The following is an 18993-nucleotide window of genomic DNA, read 5'->3' on the forward strand; positions in this document are numbered from 1 at the left end:
ACTCATAATCATTGTCAAACATAAATACAATAATTTCTTGTATAACAATTAACGAAATGAACAAACTAAGACAAACAAAAATCAACTAAATGAACACCAAAATTAATAGACTAAAAAACCTAGAAAGTAAAGGCAATGAGAGAAAAATGGCGAAAACTTACAACTCCATCCAACAAAAGCATCAAAAAATCCAGCAATTTCCACAAATCAAAATTAAGATCGCTGGAAACTGAAGAACCATTAGGGAAGATTTCGAGCCTCAAGCAACATCACACTCCATTCTCGCTAGTTTGATTATCTTGACATTCAATACCTAAATCAAAACATCAAACATAACCCATAAAAAAACAAGAATAAACCAGTAAAAACCCTAAATCATAAAACCCAATTTAAACCCAAATAGCTCTATTATAAGATAGAGAAAAGCTATATAATTATCGATAACAGTAGCAGCAAAAAAGCTCAAACAATTGAAATTAATCAATCCAAAAAGAGGGGAACATAAACGACGCGGCGGTGGGGGAACAAAAACGACGTGGCGGTGGGGGGACAACAGTGGGGACGCGACAGTGGGGGAAAAGAATACGATTTATGCAGTGAGTATTGTGACTTTAGAATTTCGCGTCCAGAGAAGAACTCGAAAGAGGAAGGAGAGAAACCAGAGAGGGGAAAAGAGATTAGCGGGAAAATGAAGTTAGGGTAGAGCAGTAACCAGAGAAGAGGTAAATGAATATTTTTGGGATTTTGTGTTGCTCGTTTGTAAGATAAGCCTGCACTTGAGTTTAAATCCCGCACTTGAATTCAAGTGCTGCCAAATTTCTAAAATGAGCCCGCACTTGTGAAAATGTTATTTTTTTTTTGTGCTCTCAAGTGCTGCCAATTTAATAAATGAGCCGCACTTGAAGGGAAGCGCATGTCGATTTTTCCTCTAGTGAATGAAGGACAAAAAATTTGATAAAAATCCTTGGAAACAAGATGGTTTGGCTGATGTATCGGAACCTGTAAAAAGTACGCCATTGGTTACATTTTCGCATTACATTACCATCTCATGTTCCATAATTCAATCATTCAAATCACACAGCCTGCAAATTCTAAGCTATTTTCACATGCTGAATTGGAAATTCAAGTTGAAGGAGAATCGTGGTCCGATAAAGTTCAAGTTGATGATTTTCATTTGTAGAAGCTGTAGAACCGCGTTACTATATACATTATTAAAAATGTCAAACATGCATGGTTTGCGTAAGGTTTGAACCCTTGACCTTGAGTTTAAACAATAAAGTTTTTACCACTAAGCTATTATACGTTTCATGTTATCATTACAAAAAGAAAAAATATAAATAGATGTGAATGTTATTAATGTAGTAACTCGGAGCATCACCCGAGCCAAAAACTAGTTAGTTTTAAAATCTATGCAAATAGAGAATTTATTTTGCTTTTAACCATATTTAGGGATCAATGGTTCGCTTTATTACGGCCTTACGGATTAGTGTATAGGTTGACACTAATATCAATTTCCGGCGAAGTCCAAACCCAGAAAGCAGGGAGAAATTACGAGGTTTCAGAAAAGAGTGAAGAAAAATGGACGTAAAATCAATGGCCAAATCGAAGAGATCTCACACACAACACCACCAACCGAGAAAACCCAAAACTTCTTCAAATTCTGCAGCAACCAAAGACGGCAAGGACAAAAATAAAGCTACTCAACCACCCCCACCTTCATTGCCTTCAAATTGGGGTCGATATGAAGATGAAATTGATGAACAAATTGCAGAAATACAAATCGACTCGGGTTCTGATGAACCGAGTCAACTCGACAATTCCAAGTCGAAAATGGGCAGTGATATTGATGGGGTTATACCCAAGAGTAAAGGTGCTGATTTCAGTGAATTGATTGCTCAAGCTAAAGAGTCTCGCACCTATTACTCCCCTTCTTTTGGTGATAGATTGCCTGGTAATTTCTCAATTTTTGATTCTATATGTTACAAATTGAATGCATTTTGTTTTGTTTTTGTAGATAAATGAATTGGGCTTTTTACACCTTTCATGAACTGCTGAGTAGTACCGACTGTGTTCAATTCTCACATTGTATATTATTGACATTAGGGTTGTCATTGGGTCCAATAGAAATTTTGATTTGGGTAGAAAAGGCAAATTACTTAGAAAATAATGTTCTGTTGGATGCTTGAAGAGGAGATTATGTTGGTGAAAATAGATTACTTGCACTGTGGATATTTGACTAAATGTGAGAGATGTTGAAGGATTTTATCCCGGATTGGTTCTAATGGTTTATGAGGATTACATGTTTGATGTTTATGGCATGTTCATTCTCTTAAGATTGCAGCCCATGTAGGCCTTAACTTAGTTCATGGAAGGAGATGATTCTTGTACTGGCTTCTACTTTTGGGGAATTTACATGACCATTCCGCTTGTTATAAACGATTCAGTGACATTGGTAGGTCCGAAGGTTTTGACACCGGATCGTGCTGCGCGCTCTTGCCTATGGGGCGGCAAGGGCGCAAGCCTTGTGCGGAAAGTGAATCTCAAGGCTCGGGGCACGAGCGGGTGATTGCTTCAGAATGGGCACTCTTGCCTATTGGCGACAAGAGCGAGGGTCGAGGGTCGAATCGGGGTGCTTGTGTCAGGCACAAGCGGGACCGACGACAAGAATGTATCTGTTTGAGGGAGACTTTCTCGAGTCTTGGAAAGCTTAAAAACATGCGACAACACAATATAACAACGCAAGTGATTAAGCAAAGACAAATTCTGATGAGAGGTATTGGTTCATACCCCTCATAGAGGGTTATTTTGAATTAGCTAAAAACTACGGGTAATAATTCTCTTCAAAACCTAGATAACTATTAGAAAGATCCTAGAAAGCAATAGAAAAGAGAAATACAAGTAAAAGAAGGTTGGATTCTAACACTGGTAGTACTTGCAAATTGTTGGAGACATAGTTTTTCTTTGTATCTTTGAGGTGTTGATGCCTTGAATTCTTTCGTAAATAATCATAACTAGACAATTAAGGTTCATTGTTGCCAAAAAGCTAGTATTAACACTTGCTTCCTTAAGAACATTTCTAATAGCCTACAAATTTCGACAACTAAAAGTTTTCCTAAACAAATGATATTCCACTTGATAGAAGAAGAGTCTTCAGATTTTTGACATATTAGCTAGGCTGCAGGCTCTTAGAATCCGAATGCTCATTATTTTCTCTAGACAACAACCACTTTAGAAGGTAAAGAACTGCCAATGCTTCTCTTCGAAATGGAGAGTTACACTGGACCAGTCTGCTAACAGAACTTACAATTTCAAAATCAGATTCTAGCAAAATGGAGAGTTACACGGGACCAGTCATCAGATCTTTTGGTTCTTATTAGTGTACAACCTGCATATTTTGTTATTTGCCTATGAATAATTTCTTATTTTTACTTGTTGAAGCATAAGGCAAGGAATGGAAATCTGAAGTATGTAGTGTTATTTGTTAGTTTGAGAGAATGTCTACCTTTTTGGGACACTTCCGTCTTTGGATAGCTTTTAAGGACATTTTATTAAGTTTTGAGCTATATTTGGATGCTAGATCGGTTTTCTAATGTCGAGCTCGTTCTTTTAGCTCTAGGGGGCAATCCTCTGGGAGTTGATTCTTTCGAAAATTTCTTAAATATAAAATGGGTATAAGAAGGTATAATTTCCCAGGATTGTACTTATTGGATCTTTTCTATCAAGCATATACTTGCACTAACCCTCTTTGTTTAAGGTCTTTGTGACTATTGGATCTTTTCTATCAAGCATATACTTGCACTAACCATCTTTGTGACTATTTCACATACAATTGAGAAAATGATGCGATATTTTTGCGGTCTTGAGTAGGAGAGGTAAAAAAGGATTGTCTTGCTAGTTGGGGTTTAGTGTATTGACCGAAGGTTGAGGGACCTGTTGGGCTTGAGAAGGTGATTTCAAAAATCTTTCTATGATAGGTAAATGGCGATGGGGGTCTCTTCTTGTACTTGAGCTCCTTTGGTATAATTTCATCAACAGCAAGTGTGACTTATGTCCAAAGTCTGAAGGTGGTATGCTGGAAGGGTAACACACAACTACTCTAGAAATTTATTTCGCGGGTCTCTTCATATTTCAATCCTTTAGTGATGTTCAAATTAGGGGATGGAAAGGAAATCTTCTTTTGGGAGAATGTTTTGTTAAGACGACAACCTTTTGCTAAACATCACAAGTTACCTTTCGACCAACCACTACTGGTCAATTCCACTTTGGGGCCCATGGCTTCGCTCTTTCCCAAGAATAAAGGGCGAAATTCTTGAATTTCATATAATACAATAGTGGAAACTATAGCTATAGTTCCTCCGATTATTGATGATGTAGAGAAGTTACGAGTGATGATTGGGTCAATTTAGGAAGTTCGACCAATGTTAGATGGAACGCGGGGCGTTTTGGAACGTGGTACGGGAACGGGAATGCGAACGCGGAACGCCGCCTCTAAAGTTCCCGGGACGTTGGTCATTTTTAATATAAAAACTTTAGCGAAGTTAATAGTATGATTTTTATTAAAAGTTATTGTAAAATGGTAGAGGGTACATTCAAATAAAAAAAACGTAGCTGGTAAAATAAGTAAAGTGGGGATCCAAAAAAAAAAAAGAAAAGAGTAAAGTTGAAATTGAAAAGTCAGTTGTCAGTTTCCCAGAATAATAAAGTAATCACGTGGAAAGAGGAATTGAAAAAGTAAACTTGTTAGTTTCCAAGATATGGAAAATTGAGGACCCTTCATCTTCTTCGTTTTTTGATTGAAGAAACCCCATTTTTTCTGTACTTCTACTGCGAGTCTTCGACTGAAAATTGCGGCCTGGTCGGAGGTGATCGTGGGAGACGACAATGTTCACTCCGCTAGACTCGCCTTAAGCGCGCGAGCAAAATGCCCATGACCGAGAATTGGAGGAGATGGTTTCTATAACCACTAAGTTTTTTAAACTAAAGAATGTGACTGATTCTAGGATATGAACGGGAATCATGGGAGACTCTTCCTGGGTTTTTTCATGCAAATGTTTTATGTATTGCTTGAATAAAACTCCTAAATACCCCAGGCCCAGCCTTTCCATTAGGAAATTTCATTTTGAAGACCCTGGTTCCTCTTCATTTGAGAGCTCCCATTTGAGACACTAAATTAACGAGGGATCACTAGTTCAATACCAATGATCTCCTACAAAAATGAAGGTTGGATAGGCTATCTCACTATGGAAGGAAAGTATCATGAAAGCACCAGAATTTCATGAGAGCTATGCCCTTAGGCATAATTATTAAAAGCACCAGAATTTTGTTTGCTTTGCCGAGCGAGAATTGTATCTTGCTCACATAGTCACATGTTTTCCTTCACAACGGGTTGGCATGTCATCCATAGAGGAGAACTCTGTGGTGCATGAAGAGGGGTGTGTTAGTCCTTCGAATATTAAAATTGGTTACAAGTTCATTTTGACGGGTATTGGCTGAAGGAGAAAAGGTTGTTGTGATGGTTATCTTCTGGACCATTTAGCTGCAACAGAATGGTAGAACTTTTAACAGAGTTGCTTCTTCTTGTGATAGTTTATGGGATAAACCAACTTTGTTAGTCTCATTATGGGCTAACTGGCTAAGGCAGCCCGGGGTTTAGTCTGTATACAATTGTGGAGATACGATGGCATTGGGATAACTTGTATTTTCTTTATGGCGTTTCTCCCTAGATTACACCTTGTCTTCTTGCTGTTTCCCTCTGTGTTGATAAACTGCTCCTCTTATAAAAAGGTTATGTTTATGTTTGAGAAATCATAATTGATCGTATTTAGAGTTTTGATTAGAGATGTTCTCTGTTGTTAATCCAATTCTTATATTTAACTGCCTTGTTGGTGAAGTCTTTAACAATTGACTTGTATTCTTTCTAGAGTTATATCAGGGAGTGGCACCTATGCTTGCAGTTAGGGGAGAAAAGATCATTTTACAGAACAGGGATGATGATTTTCTCATGGAGGATGAAGCAATTGGCTTACAAGAGGTATCAAATAAATGCTTCTGCAATCGATTTTTTAGAGCTATATTTCTTTTTGCTTGTATTATATTCAAGTGTATGATATCTCAACAAATCAAGCAGGTCATGATTCATGCCCATGTTTGGTATCAACTTGTGTGATTTCTCCCTTTACTGACAGTTTACTTTTTACTTCCAGTATGATCATTGGCCAGTATCGATATGCTTTTGTTGAAGTTGTTTTCACAATTTTGCTTGTTACTTGCACCATTTTAAGTCTCAATTGGAGCTTTTTGTATATAAAATCCCCTCGATTACAAGAGTAGTATATGCCAATCTCATCCCAATCTCTGAAGTAAATTTATGGTGCATTTCCATCTAAAAAGTTGAACTTAATTCATCATCTTGTATATATGCTCATATTAGTGCTAGCACATTGGATTGACCAGTATTTTTTGTGTGACCTTCTGTCAAAGTTGAGGTGTAGCAAACTGCTTTGAAATTCTGAATGAGCTTTTATGGAATCATTTGAAATGTGAACCATGTTTTGGCATTTTTATGCACTGGTTTAACTATAATCGTTGATACACTGCCGGGTATATAGCCTTTGAAGTTATTAACGTTCTTTATTACTTCTGGATGCTGCTTTAAAGATGTTGTTCTACAAGGAATAGTGATCTGGTTTAAGCACTCATCTTTACAATACGCCCAAGTAAAGATGAGTTGACATACCCAGCTGTCTTAGCCAACTCTGTCAATAACTGTTTGGTGCATCTACCTAAAACCCCTGCTTATTATAACCCCTCTGCCAGTTACAAGCAAACACCCATGCTGGATTGATCACCTTTCCCTTGATTATATTTCTTTGTGTATGTGTAGTTTCTCTAGTATTTATAATGGACTTGCCCTCTTCCGAATCCCAATCCATGTAAAAGTGGCATCTTTCATTAAGATAGTTTAACAGCATTATTCCATTAGTGTAAAGTGAATTACTATGCAACTGGTGTACTGAAGCTCCCAAACACAGATTTCTTAAGTTGGTAACACATTCCTGCTGATTTTTGGCAGAAATTTCTTGTTGCCTTTGCTTTTGGCAACAAAATGTATTGCTATGCTTCATTCCATGGCAATAGTGGACTTTGGCAGGAAATGGCTCCGTCAACCATGAGAAATAGGGAAAGTCTTTTATATGGAGTTATGGTGGTGGCTGGTAGGAAACTGCTCATATTAGAACCCACCTGTTTTGTGCAAGGAATTTACCACTGCGGGAAGTTAAGAACGCATACCCTCAGTGCTTAACTACATCAAGAAAGCTATAAATGAACAAGAGAAAGTATAAGCAAACTAAGAAGCCAAAGTTTTAATATGAAAAAAATGGAGATGAGAATGGATTACTTGACATATCTAGAATAGTTTAGATGAATATCATAGTTTTCATTAAAACTAGAAATATCCATAGGGCATGTAAGTTAGCTAGAATTTGCTGTCATCAACTTTTAATTTTACATAAACCTTCCTAAATAATTCATGAATGGGCTGCATGCAATTGAATTTTACCTATCAACTCCATATACAAGCAGCCAAATAATGAAGGAAACTTTACATATGAATGAAAGAATGAGCAGCCAAAGATAAGTTAAGTAAATGACCCATAAACTAAGAACAGAAGAGGGAAAGCGGAAATAACGAAAAATAAATTGTTTGAATAATCACTGCTGTAATCTTCTGTAGTTAAACAGATGATAATTTATCTGTTTTTTCAAGACATAAGAAAAGATGATGGATTTTTTAAATCCACACTGGTAGAATTGAGTGTTTATTGGATGAAGGAATGGCTGCTGAATTAGACAACTGTGAAAGCTGTGGGAAAATAAATACTTGGATTACATGTCTAGTATCTTAAATGCCTCTAAAGCCTATTTGATTTACGCCACATCAGAATCCATCTATAAATTATGCTTAAATAAAAGTCTTCTTATTTTTTTGTAATCTATTGCAGGCACCTTTTTTGACCTTAGATCTAAAAGATCTTGCTGAGCGGCTGTCAAAAGTAGATTTAGCTGAAAGACTCTTCATTGAACCCGATCTATTCCCTCCAGAGATGGTCTGTATTATTTTCTTCAGTCTCCTTATGATGTTTGTTTATTATTTCGTTTCTGCATGCTAGTAATGAAAGACTCTTATTCAGCATTGATTCATTGCATCAACATGGTTGGATGCTTACTTGAGTTTATGTACTATTTGGCCTATTTCCTTCATTTGTTTGCTTTTACTTCTTTATCAATCACAGGAAAGATGCTTTGACCTTACATTGGAAGAACATGTAGGAGTTAAAATTTGATTCTTTTGTTTTATTACAAAATAGACAACCTTTGTTAGAAGGCAAGGGAGAGGTAGCTCTGATGCCTTTTCAGATTCTAAGTTTAGGAGTTCTGTTTTCATTGTTATTGGGGTGTTTGGTAGGGGTGGTAAAAAATACCCGGCCCGTATTACCCGACCCATCAACCTGTTGACCCGGTACAAATAGCGGGCAACAAACTGATTTTCCAGAATAAGCGGGCCGGGTACCCGACCCGGTTTAAATGTGGATAGTCGGGTTGGGTCATGGGCCGATCTTTTTAGGTATGCAGGTACCCGGATACCCGCAACTATATACCTCGTACAAGTTTGTTTTTAAAAAATTGCTTAGCGAAATTGGTAAGGTTAATAATTCAACTACCCACACAACTTCTCTCCCTTCGATTTCTCACTGCCTACCAATCTCCCTTACACACCTTCTCTCTTTCTCCCTTCTCTTTGAAATTTCCACCATGAATCAGCCATGTTAGACTAAGTAGTCTTGAGATCCACGGCTACATACCAAGTAGTTCAGGTGAAGATATTGACGACCGTTTGTTTAGGGTACTAAGAATTTGATGGGTTGTATTTTCAAATTATGAAAATTTGGGGGTTTGTATTTCTAAATCATCAATTCTTCATCCCTCATTTGAACATTTTAATTAGTATTCTGTAATTTATAAATGCAGCAGTGTATTGGTATTATAGCTAACTAGTCATTCTTGAGTTATGACTTAGTATTGTGGATTTGTGTCATTTGAGATTAGAGAAAGTTTCTTAAAAATAGAGAAAGTTAATCACGCTATTGCTATTTGTATAACTTATGCCAACAATTTTCTTTAAAGAGTTTCTGGATTACTCATTGTAATGTAAACAAATGGGATGGAGTTAAAATCCGGGTACCCATGACCCGACCTGTGACAAAATCGGGTAACCGCTTTTCGTGGGTCGGGTCATGGGCCGACTTTTCTACTACCAGCAAATGCGGGTACTTGCTTTTTCGGGAAAAGGCGGGTACCCGGTTATGACCACCCCTACTGTTTGGTGGACTTTGTATCATTTTCTTTTTAAATTTTTTTTTTTTGGTAAAATGTAGCATTGTATTAATACCAAAAAAGAGAGCAGTACAAGGAATATGGGACAACACTCAACAAAACAACAACTACAATCAGCAGCCTAAGCAAGACCAGCTAAAAGACAAAGAAAAGACAAACAGAATGTCATCCTAGTTAACTGTCGATAACACAGGGCAACCTTTCTTCAACTTGTTGAACCAAACAATATCTGCAGCTATCCATTTCTCAGATTCTCCAACAAACATCAAATTTCACTAGCCTGAGAATCTGATCAGGTATAAGGACCACCTGATTCCAGTAAGTATGATTTCTGGAGTGCCAAATGTGATACACAAGAGCTGAAAAAGCAACAAAGACCGCTCTCCTCCGGTGTTTAGATTTGTGTTTTCTTTCCCATTCTTCCAGTAACAATTCAAAACACTATCTGTAGCAGCTTTAATGCCAAGCCAAGCACATACCCCTACATAGCATCTAATACTATAGGTACAGTTTAAAAACAAATGATTAATAACTTCATCATTTGTTCCACAAAAAACGCACCTCCCATCATTACTAACACCAATGCTTACCAATCATGTCTTGTTCGCAGTTTACCCATGGCAGCTAACCAAGCCACAAAAGAGTGTTTAGGTACATTATACCTACTCCAGACCCATCGATTCCAATCTGTCTTGTATCATCTTTCTTTAGTAAGTAACAAAGTTGCTTTTATTTGCCAAAAAAGAATTGATTATTTGGTTTGGGCTTGCTCCAAGTACACATCAAATTTGAAAATATAAATAGGATTTTGAAATCTAAATGTGAACCAAATTGATGAACTGAATCCAAGGCGAAATATATCCAAGACAAATTCCTATAGGGGAAAAGTGCATAGAACTTACTATATTTGAAAATCTATCACATGGTATTCACCAGGATTTAATTTTGGATCTGGCTGTGATTTTGATAAACCAATGACCATCATGGTTTCTCGTTCACTGGCAGTAAGGATGGTTTGTGGCTATCATGGTTGGTCAGGCTCAATATTCTCTACAATGCGGTCGCAAGAGGTGGTACGGGCTGACCTATTCATACATGATATTATTCTAAAGTGAAACAAGGAGGGAGGGGTCAATTTGTGGTGTGGCTGCTAGTTGAGTGATGTCAAATATACATTGAAGGCATTAAGGCTTACCATAAGTTTACTGTTGAACACATTTTCTACTTGCAAAAACAAAGAATCATTCAACTTTGCACTTCAATTGCTTGAGGGATCCCGCATAAAAAATCGTGAAGTTTCAGAAATGTGAAAGAAAAGTCCAAAATCCTAAATATATCCAGTACAAATAACTATATTGAGTTAAGACGGGACAAGGTGAAAGAGCTTTGGTAGTTAGACTCTTTGTGAACTGGTCCTTTAGAAGCCGATCAACCTCACCGGTTTGGGAACGAGCATTAGAGAGAATTGCTAATGTTACTGACACCTCCGGAAAATGGAAGATGAGTGATCAACTCTACTAACAAGATGACTGGATTCCCAACATTAGCCAACCGCTTAGATAATAAACCCTACTAGCCAATTGCAACCCTAGCTGCCAATTTCAATAAGGCTAATGCGAATACAACCGTTGCCTTAGTCCTTCTTTCGTCTCAAAAGGAGCACAACCTGCCTTTGATAAAACTTGATTCCACCCTTGAAGGCTTAAGTCGAAGACTTTTGTTCTCTATGACATAAATACTGTGGCACCAATCTACTAAGATAAAGAGCATTTTGAGAGACGTAGAAGGTGCCATTGTTAAAAGCGAGACTGTCCCTTGCTAATGGCATTTCAAAAAACTAAAGATTTCATTGATTTGTAATCTTTGTATAGATTCTTGGTGTATAATGTTTGTTAAGGCTTGCTGAGCTAAGCCTAGCTATTCTTCAATTGTTAGGAAGGGCCTGTCCTTGCATCTATCCTAGGTTGTATAAAGCTTTTTGAGAAATAATATACATGATAGCTTACCATAGATAAAAAATGCGGTATCGGTTGCGGAGCTTCGGTAACGGAAATGATGCGTTTGTCGCGGACCGTCGGTTGTTGCTTAGGAATTTGAAATTTGAAAATGAAGACCTATGTCAGCCTCACTCACTACCTACCTTAGCCCCCCTCTCCTAAACCGTGCACGTAACATAATTAAATAAATTCCTTTGTCCACCTTCTCTCTCCTCTCTTGTTTTAGATCTGAAAATTGAGTTCTCTACTCTATGTCAGTTAAGTTTCTCCATTTCTTTCCATTTTCCCTTTCTTTTTGTCGAAAACATGGGGAATTCGGCTGAAAATTGAGTAGATGTGAGGCTAATAACATTAATGCGGACAAAATTGGTTCGGGTCGGTTGAACCGGCCGAAATCTCGCCGTTTTTAAAATCACCTTTACAACTCGGGATATCTCGTATCGCCAGACTCCAAAACCTAGTTAACTCGGGCAATACGAGTTAACTCGGGCAATACGAGTTAACTCGGACGAGTTTTTACACCTGTACTTACCAAAAAAGGAAAAAAGCACTCAAGGGCCATATGAGGCGGCTCATGACAAGAGATCTTTCCATACGTGACTTAGTAGAAGAGACCTTGTAGATTTTGAATATGGACTTGGGTGGTTCTGCTATTCCATCTCTTCAAAAGATGCATGTATAAAGTTGTTCAAGACGCATTGAGGCGAAAGTGATCCTTCTGCACAATTTTGTGCCTCAGTGTGCTTTGGGTGTGCACTCAATATAAATTTTGGTGAAAATATTCTGCTCTGCAACTTCGGTGGTCCTTGAAGCACATTTTAGTAAACTACAGGGTTGGTGTCCCTTGTAAAAGTTCAAATAAGGAATTTGGCGCACCTTTTTATACACTGCAAGGGTCGTGGTCCTTGACATAGAAGAGTGATAGCAACTCAGTATTTAGCAAGTCTTATATATGTATGATGCAATACCCATTGAATGAATTTCATATGATGGATCGAGTCTGGACCCACTTTTCATTCTATTTGTGGGAATTTGATGATATATAAACCGTAAAAAGTTACAGTGGAAAAAAAGTAGTTCTTTCTATTCAATATCTTTATGGTTCACTCCCTCTACTCTATGCGGTCGGCCTTTCATCCCTGATAGATACATTGTGCATAACAGATTGTGAGAAGGGCTTCCAGTACATAATGATTATTCCATGTTCATGAAAAATGAGTTATTTATAACTTGTGGCTTTTCATGAGCCATGACTTAATGAGTATGCTATTCACCATTGGCGAAACAATCTCCAGTGTGTCTTGTTTGATTGTCATGCTTCTTAAACGATATTGGATGACAGTAGGATACGTTGTAAATGTCAAAATTTGGGTAACGTTGTCATCAGTTCCTACGAAATTTTAAAGCAATTTAGCGTTGGAGGAGATTGTTTGCGCTCCATGAGGAAACTTGGGTTTGCCCTTCAGATATAGTGGATTGGCTGCAATTACTGGGGGTTTGGCAAGGGTAAGGAGAAGAGATTGTTATGGAGCGATGTTTTCACGGCAATTATGCGGTGTGTGTGGTTGGAAAGAAACTCAAGGTATTTTCACGAGTTTCGTTACCCTGTGAGTTATTACGGAGCAAAGTCACATTTTAAGCATCTTTATGGGCCAAAGGCCAGTGATGCTATCAAGAGTTACTCGCTTGGGTAGGTACAAAGAAATTAGTGCAATCCGTAATTTTTCTTTCTAGATCAGAGGACAATTGTCCTCATTGTTTGCTCTCCTCTTTTCCTTCTATTAATATAATATGATCTCTTTTCTTATCAAGAAATAAAAACGAACTTTGAAGCAATTTGCATATATCAAGGCCAGATTCAATTTGCTCATCCATCTGGAAGTCGTAGAAATCTTTGTAATTTTGAGTATTGATCTGTTTCATAATTCAAGTAAAATAGGAGAACGTCTGCTTACATGTTGTTGCATCTCTCGTGATAATATCCCATCTTAAAATGTTTTATTCTGACTTTATGAGTACTATTATCTCGATTGTTTGCACCTTGCTTCCCCGAGTAGACCTGAGATCTCAAATCCTTTTCAAGTGGACATTAGCTAAATATGGCTTTCTTTTTGACGTACCCAATCCTTCTTGGCCCTTCATTTGGTTTCCGTATTTTCTATGTGGACTCTTATCGAATTTAACAATCCCCTCTTTGGTTCTCCTTTCATTTAAGTTGATTGTGCTTAAATTCTAATCTTATATGAAGGCCTTAACACAATGAAAACTTGTACTATTTGACTCGAGAAGGCTGATTAGGAAAATGGTACAATAGATGAACATCAATTTCGCATTTATGTGTTAAAAGTTTCTCATGCATATGGTATATGGCCTTCTTCTTACGTGGAATCCAAGAGTCTATCGTGGGTGCCGTCCGTATAGACATTTTTCACAATTCATTTTCTGCCAAATACATGTAAGAGAGATGGCTGAGTGGACGATAGCCTCGGATTGCTAAGTTCTGTCTTGGTCCGAGTGGAAATAGCATTTCTCTAAAGTTTGGTAATTGGCCAAGCCCGCCACTAGAACATGTTTTTTTTTTTTGAGGGAACTAGAACATGTATCTTATATACCTGTGACTGAGGGAAATATATTCTGTGGCAGTTGTTGCCTAGCAAAAGAACTCATTGTTTCAACGAGGCTTCTTTTAAATTTGGCCTAGAGAGCTAGTGGTTTTGAGGAGGGAGTGGTAGGGAACCTCTTTCATGTTGGAAAGAAAATACCCATTGGTTCTTTTGTTAGCTTTCTAGAGCAAACATTGAAGTCTTTAACCACTAGTAGGAATTAATCCAGATGTGAATCTTAGCATATTGGTAATTCTAACTGTTGGCAGTGTTCGAGGAAATTTGGAGGATAATTGTGAACTCGTTTAAGGCGGATTTTTGTTTTCTAATCCCATAGAAAAATGCTTCTTTATTGTCTCAATTTTTAGCCACGGTCTATACATATTCTGAAAATTTTCCCGATAATTTGTGGACTTTGCTTATTTTTCATGGTTTTGCTTCTGAATACACAAGGAACCTTTATGTGACGATATTTCCTTTATTTGACCAGCATATGTTTTCCTATCAATGGCCATTCTCTTATCCTAGTGTTCCAGAGTGGCTTAGAGTTCAACGATTTTGTCCGTTCTAGTGCAGCATTTTGTTAACATACCTTGGTTTTTTTTCATGTTAACTGAGATCCACTTTTCTTTCCCTTTTGGACTTTTTAGTCCATGGCTCACTAATCTATGTCAGTTGCAACAGAAAATGGCTTGGTCTCATCCTGCCTAAATGAGTGTATAAGAGAAATTTGTCTTCAATTGTTACACGTTATAATCATGTTGGGTAAATTTTAAAAATAAAGGGGAAACAGAAAGGGGAATTGTCAAAAAGATTGCGAAAGGACACCTTCAGAAATGATGATTCTTTATAAAGTCGCTAGAACCTAGAAGCAGTTCTCTTGTTGCTTTGATCAGTGTTCTTTATTTCTTTAAGATTATCATAGCTTCATTACTCTGATTTTTCTGGGGCATAAATTTAAATATTGTCGCTGAAGCATTTTTCTGGTTCATTTGATCAAATGATTTTGCTGGTGCATTAAATCAAGCATTTTGCTGGTGTATTAAATCAATTCATTAAATCAAGCAATAAATTTCATTTGGAGTAGACTGGGTTTATTGAACAAGGGGGTTCAATATTCATTTTTCTTTTCGTGGGTAAAGTTGTTGTGTTCCTGTTTGAGAGAGCTTCAATAAGGGGTTTTGTATCAATTTATCTTCTGTGGGTTTTCCTGGTGAGAGAATTTGGTGGAGGGGCTATGTGGTACTTGATCGTGTTGTAAAAAGCGAGAAAGACTGAGAAGACGGTGAGGAGAATAATCACGGACAATGGCAGGTTCTGAAAGAAATTGGAGGCTTGATTATGTATCATCGCAAATGTTGTGGCGGTATGAGTATCTGACTATTTAGCCCAGAAATTGGGTGGGTGGCTACAGTTCTGAAATGGCATTGAAATTCTATTAGGAAGAGAGGAGGGGAAACACTTTTTGTTCAAAATTTAACTAGGTAGTGCAGAAGGGGAATTTGTGCTTATAAAACAATGAGAATAGAAGTAGAAATTGGAAAATGCAAATGCTGTTGAGTCAGAGACCAACTACATTTTAATGAATTCCTTACAAAGTGGGGTCTGGGATGCGCAGGAAGTTGAATGGCATATCTTGAGTTGGCAAAAAGCATCAAAAGGAGAATAAATGAAAGGGAAGAAAATGAAAATTATTGGATTATGAGATAATCATGGCCACAAAGAAATGGTTTCTTTAAAAAAAATATGTTCATCATCGTTATAATGTATGTTCAACTATATGTTCACGGGACCAGGATGCTCTAGTTTTATTATGACACTTGATTTAGACCAGAATATGTTATTGTGGTTGCCAAGCCCTGGCTGTGCTAGCACAAGAAGGCACAGGACAAGACAAACCGCAACAAAATAAGTGATATGTGGCACGTGGGCTCAGCTTGTGCCTGGGCCACCTTTTTAAAAGTTGCAGCAAGGCACATAGCTATTGGTCAGGCCTAGCCAAACCTGGTACATGGGCTGGGCACGAGGCACAGCCCAAAGCCATCTTTATGCTGTTTCTAAGACCACTATATGACTTAAGCCCATTTGAAACACCAATTGTCCTTTATGTATATTTTGGTTCTTTATCCTCGAGGTGTCCATTTCCTTTTCAATTTTAGCTAATTGGCTGTCTTATTGAATAACAATGCTAGGGCACATGTCCTAAGTTCATTTTGGCTTTGCATTTTGTGACTTTAGAAAGGGTACTATGTGTACTTCTAAGAATCCTCACCTTATCGGTTGGAACCATATACCGTTTACGAAAATTTTAGAGAAATTGGGTGTGGATTTAGATTATTTCAGTTAAGGAATGAACTTGTTTGTGGTTTGGAATGAATTTACCTTGTATCTGGTACAGTACAGGAAACTTGAATTTCGTAGTCGGGCATGAGCCAATCTTGTTAGGTCTACAAAGTTGAAGCATTAATAATTTTAACATCATAAGAGAATTTTTGAGGTATCCTAAATGTGATGAACAACCAAACATTGGTTGAAAGTTTTGAGCCTTGTGAATCTCCTAGCTGAAATCATAGTTGCATAGCTGTTTTTCAATTGTTGTGGAGAATATTTTATCACTTAGTACTCTAAGGCTTTGTTCTGTTCGACTTATTTTGACTTATTTCAGACAACATAAGTTCAGATAAGTCCAATTAAGATAAGTTCAGAAAAAAATAAGTTTTTTTCATACATTTTCCACTTCAGACAAAATAAGTCGAATAGAACGACGGAGCCTAACATGGTCTTTTCCCCTTGGTTCAATGTTGCAGCATGCCGAGGATGCAAGTGAGGCTGATAATCAGGCGTCTTGTCGGACATCTGAGACACGGAAGATTGAAAGAATTGATAGTTTCGGTGAGTTACTTGCTCTTTATTTGGAAGAGGAACAAATGGCTAAGAGACAAGATGATCTAGATAAAGATGGTATGTCGTGTTCCTCAAATGTTAGTAGCCGGCATAGTCCATATAAACCAGAATCAGAATCAGAATCTAAAGCATATTTAGGGGTAAGGAAATCAGATGACATGGAATTTCTTGACTGTAGAGAAAGAGCATATGTTGATTGTGGTAGCAAGGAAGTTGCAAAGAGCGAATTAGATGATGTAGGACGGGTTAGTCATGTTACAAAGCAGGTTGCAAAGAACAAATTGGAATTTCTGGATGAGATAGAGAAGCCTGAGTCTGGTGTCGTCACAGAGCAAAATACAAGACCATTGTCCAGATTTGAAGCAACTTCTGCAGAAGCAGAGCTTGACATGCTTCTTGGATCATTTAACGAGACGGAGCTTTTTGATAATCCAGTGAATCAACCAGGAACTTGTGCATCTTATATGACCGGAAAAATTGCAACTCATGGAGTTCCAACACAACATTTATTGGGTCGATCTGCACCTGCATTTCCCATCACCACCAGCCTTGATGATGAGCTTGATGACCTGCTTGCAGAAACATCTAACCCAAAAAATACAGATGGTATTTTCCAATCCACCCAGGTGCCTTCATCATCTTTATCTGAAACCACTTCCAAATCCAAGATTCAGGAAGATTTTGATTCGTGGATGGATACTATATGATCGTAATTTCTCTCTGTAACTCCTTTGGATTGCCTCCTAAATATAGATGGCTAAGTCAAAGTTATAATTAGGTAAAATAAAAAATAAATAGAAAAACAGGGGCAGTTCGATATTGAGTTGTTTAGAGAATCAGAGCCACAAGGCCCCTGCATCTTTAAGAAGAGGAGTCAACTCGCCGGTTATATGTATTACGTGCGGCCACCAATAAATACCGTCGGAAAGCTCATAAAGAAGTCAGTGCCACGTTTAGAGCCCACTTTGTTGAGTTCATCTATGACAAATTCCACCTCTTCCTCATCAACGTCATGAACGTACCGCAGGGTTAACACCAAGACCATGGAGCAAACGTCGTACAACAAGGCTCATGCAACATCCACATCGCCCAAATATTATTACTGCATTTTCTTCAACCAGGCTCTTAATGTTGTTGTTCTCCCCCCATTTCATCACCGAAAGATTCGACGACGACGTGTTTCGAAGGTCGTTCAAGGGTAATAAGTTAGTTGTGTGCCATGCCTTGTAGGGAAGTGCTTGGTACATTATTCTTGCTTAATTTAAGAGAGAGAGAGAGATAGAGATAGAGATACAGATAGAGATAGAGAGGAGGGAGTTTGTGTTGTTGGGTATATAGATTGAAACTCCACTATAGAATTCCAGTACTTATAAAGAAGAGTTTTTTGTCAACGGCAGTTAAGCATATTATCTGTATTACGGACTACGTGCTACATTACGTCATTATGTAATTGCTGGTGTCATATTACGTCACTCTTTTTTGTCACCGTTTTTCTTGTTTTAAATAATGACAATTGCCTTCAGTAATTTATAGTTTGGCCGGTTTGCTCATAATAATTCCGAACCTAGACTTATTTTGGAATTATAACCAATTTCTATAGTTATACATACCACTATAGGAGAGCATATCTTCCGTGATTGGATTTTTCTTATGATTTTGATGTTTGGAAGCTTTTGCAATCCAAGCAACCCTTACATAAATGATTGGACTTGTGCTTGATTGTAGTTTATAAAATCAGCACTCAGGGTCCGTTTTATTCGACTTATATTATCTGAATTTATTTTGTCTGGAATAAACTTATTTGTGTGTGAAAATGTCTGGGAAAAAAACTTATTGTTTATGAACTTATATTATCTGAAATTAAGAAAAACTTTTCTAAAATTATCCAAACTTAATTTATCTGAAATAAGTCGAACATAACAAAACTTTAATTAGCTATAATAATTATTTTATTTTAATTTTATTTGTAAGCCCAGACGATCTTTGGTGTTCTAAATGATGATGGTAAACAAATTCAATTAATTCATAATTTCTATCTAGAGACGTCAATACATGCTTGTTGCTCCGGCTGCCATACAGTTTCTCCGGTTGTA

At 37.4% G+C, this 18993-nt stretch overlaps 1 protein-coding gene and 1 pseudogene across 1 annotated transcript; one reads left to right on the top strand and one right to left on the bottom strand.

Moving 5' to 3' along the window:
* Nucleotides 1–1462: 1462 nt before the first annotated feature.
* Nucleotides 1463–18435, top strand: LOC110788233 (protein ECERIFERUM 16). The gene is made up of 4 exons (XM_021992867.2): nucleotides 1463–1951; nucleotides 5922–6031; nucleotides 8004–8108; nucleotides 16804–18435. The coding sequence occupies exons 1-4, from the start codon at nucleotides 1579–1581 to the stop codon at nucleotides 17605–17607; spliced, it is 1392 nt and encodes a 463-aa protein (XP_021848559.1). The 5' UTR covers nucleotides 1463–1578; the 3' UTR covers nucleotides 17608–18435.
* LOC130472468 (glutaredoxin-C9-like) lies at nucleotides 17737–18147 on the bottom strand (annotated as a pseudogene).
* Nucleotides 18436–18993: the final 558 nt, after the last annotated feature.

The sequence above is a fragment of the Spinacia oleracea genome, chromosome 4, assembly GCF_020520425.1.
Source record: "Spinacia oleracea cultivar Varoflay chromosome 4, BTI_SOV_V1, whole genome shotgun sequence".
NCBI classification, from domain to species: Eukaryota; Viridiplantae; Streptophyta; class Magnoliopsida; order Caryophyllales; family Amaranthaceae; genus Spinacia; species Spinacia oleracea.

Coding starts and splice junctions, on each gene's coding strand:
- LOC110788233 (XM_021992867.2), top strand. CDS start 1,579: ATGGACGTAAAATCAATGGCCAAATCGAAGAGATCTCACACACAACAC. Junction 6,032..8,003: donor AAGCAATTGGCTTACAAGAG/GTATCAAATAAA, acceptor AATCTATTGCAG/GCACCTTTTTTGACCTTAGA. Junction 8,109..16,803: donor ATCTATTCCCTCCAGAGATG/GTCTGTATTATT, acceptor TCAATGTTGCAG/CATGCCGAGGATGCAAGTGA.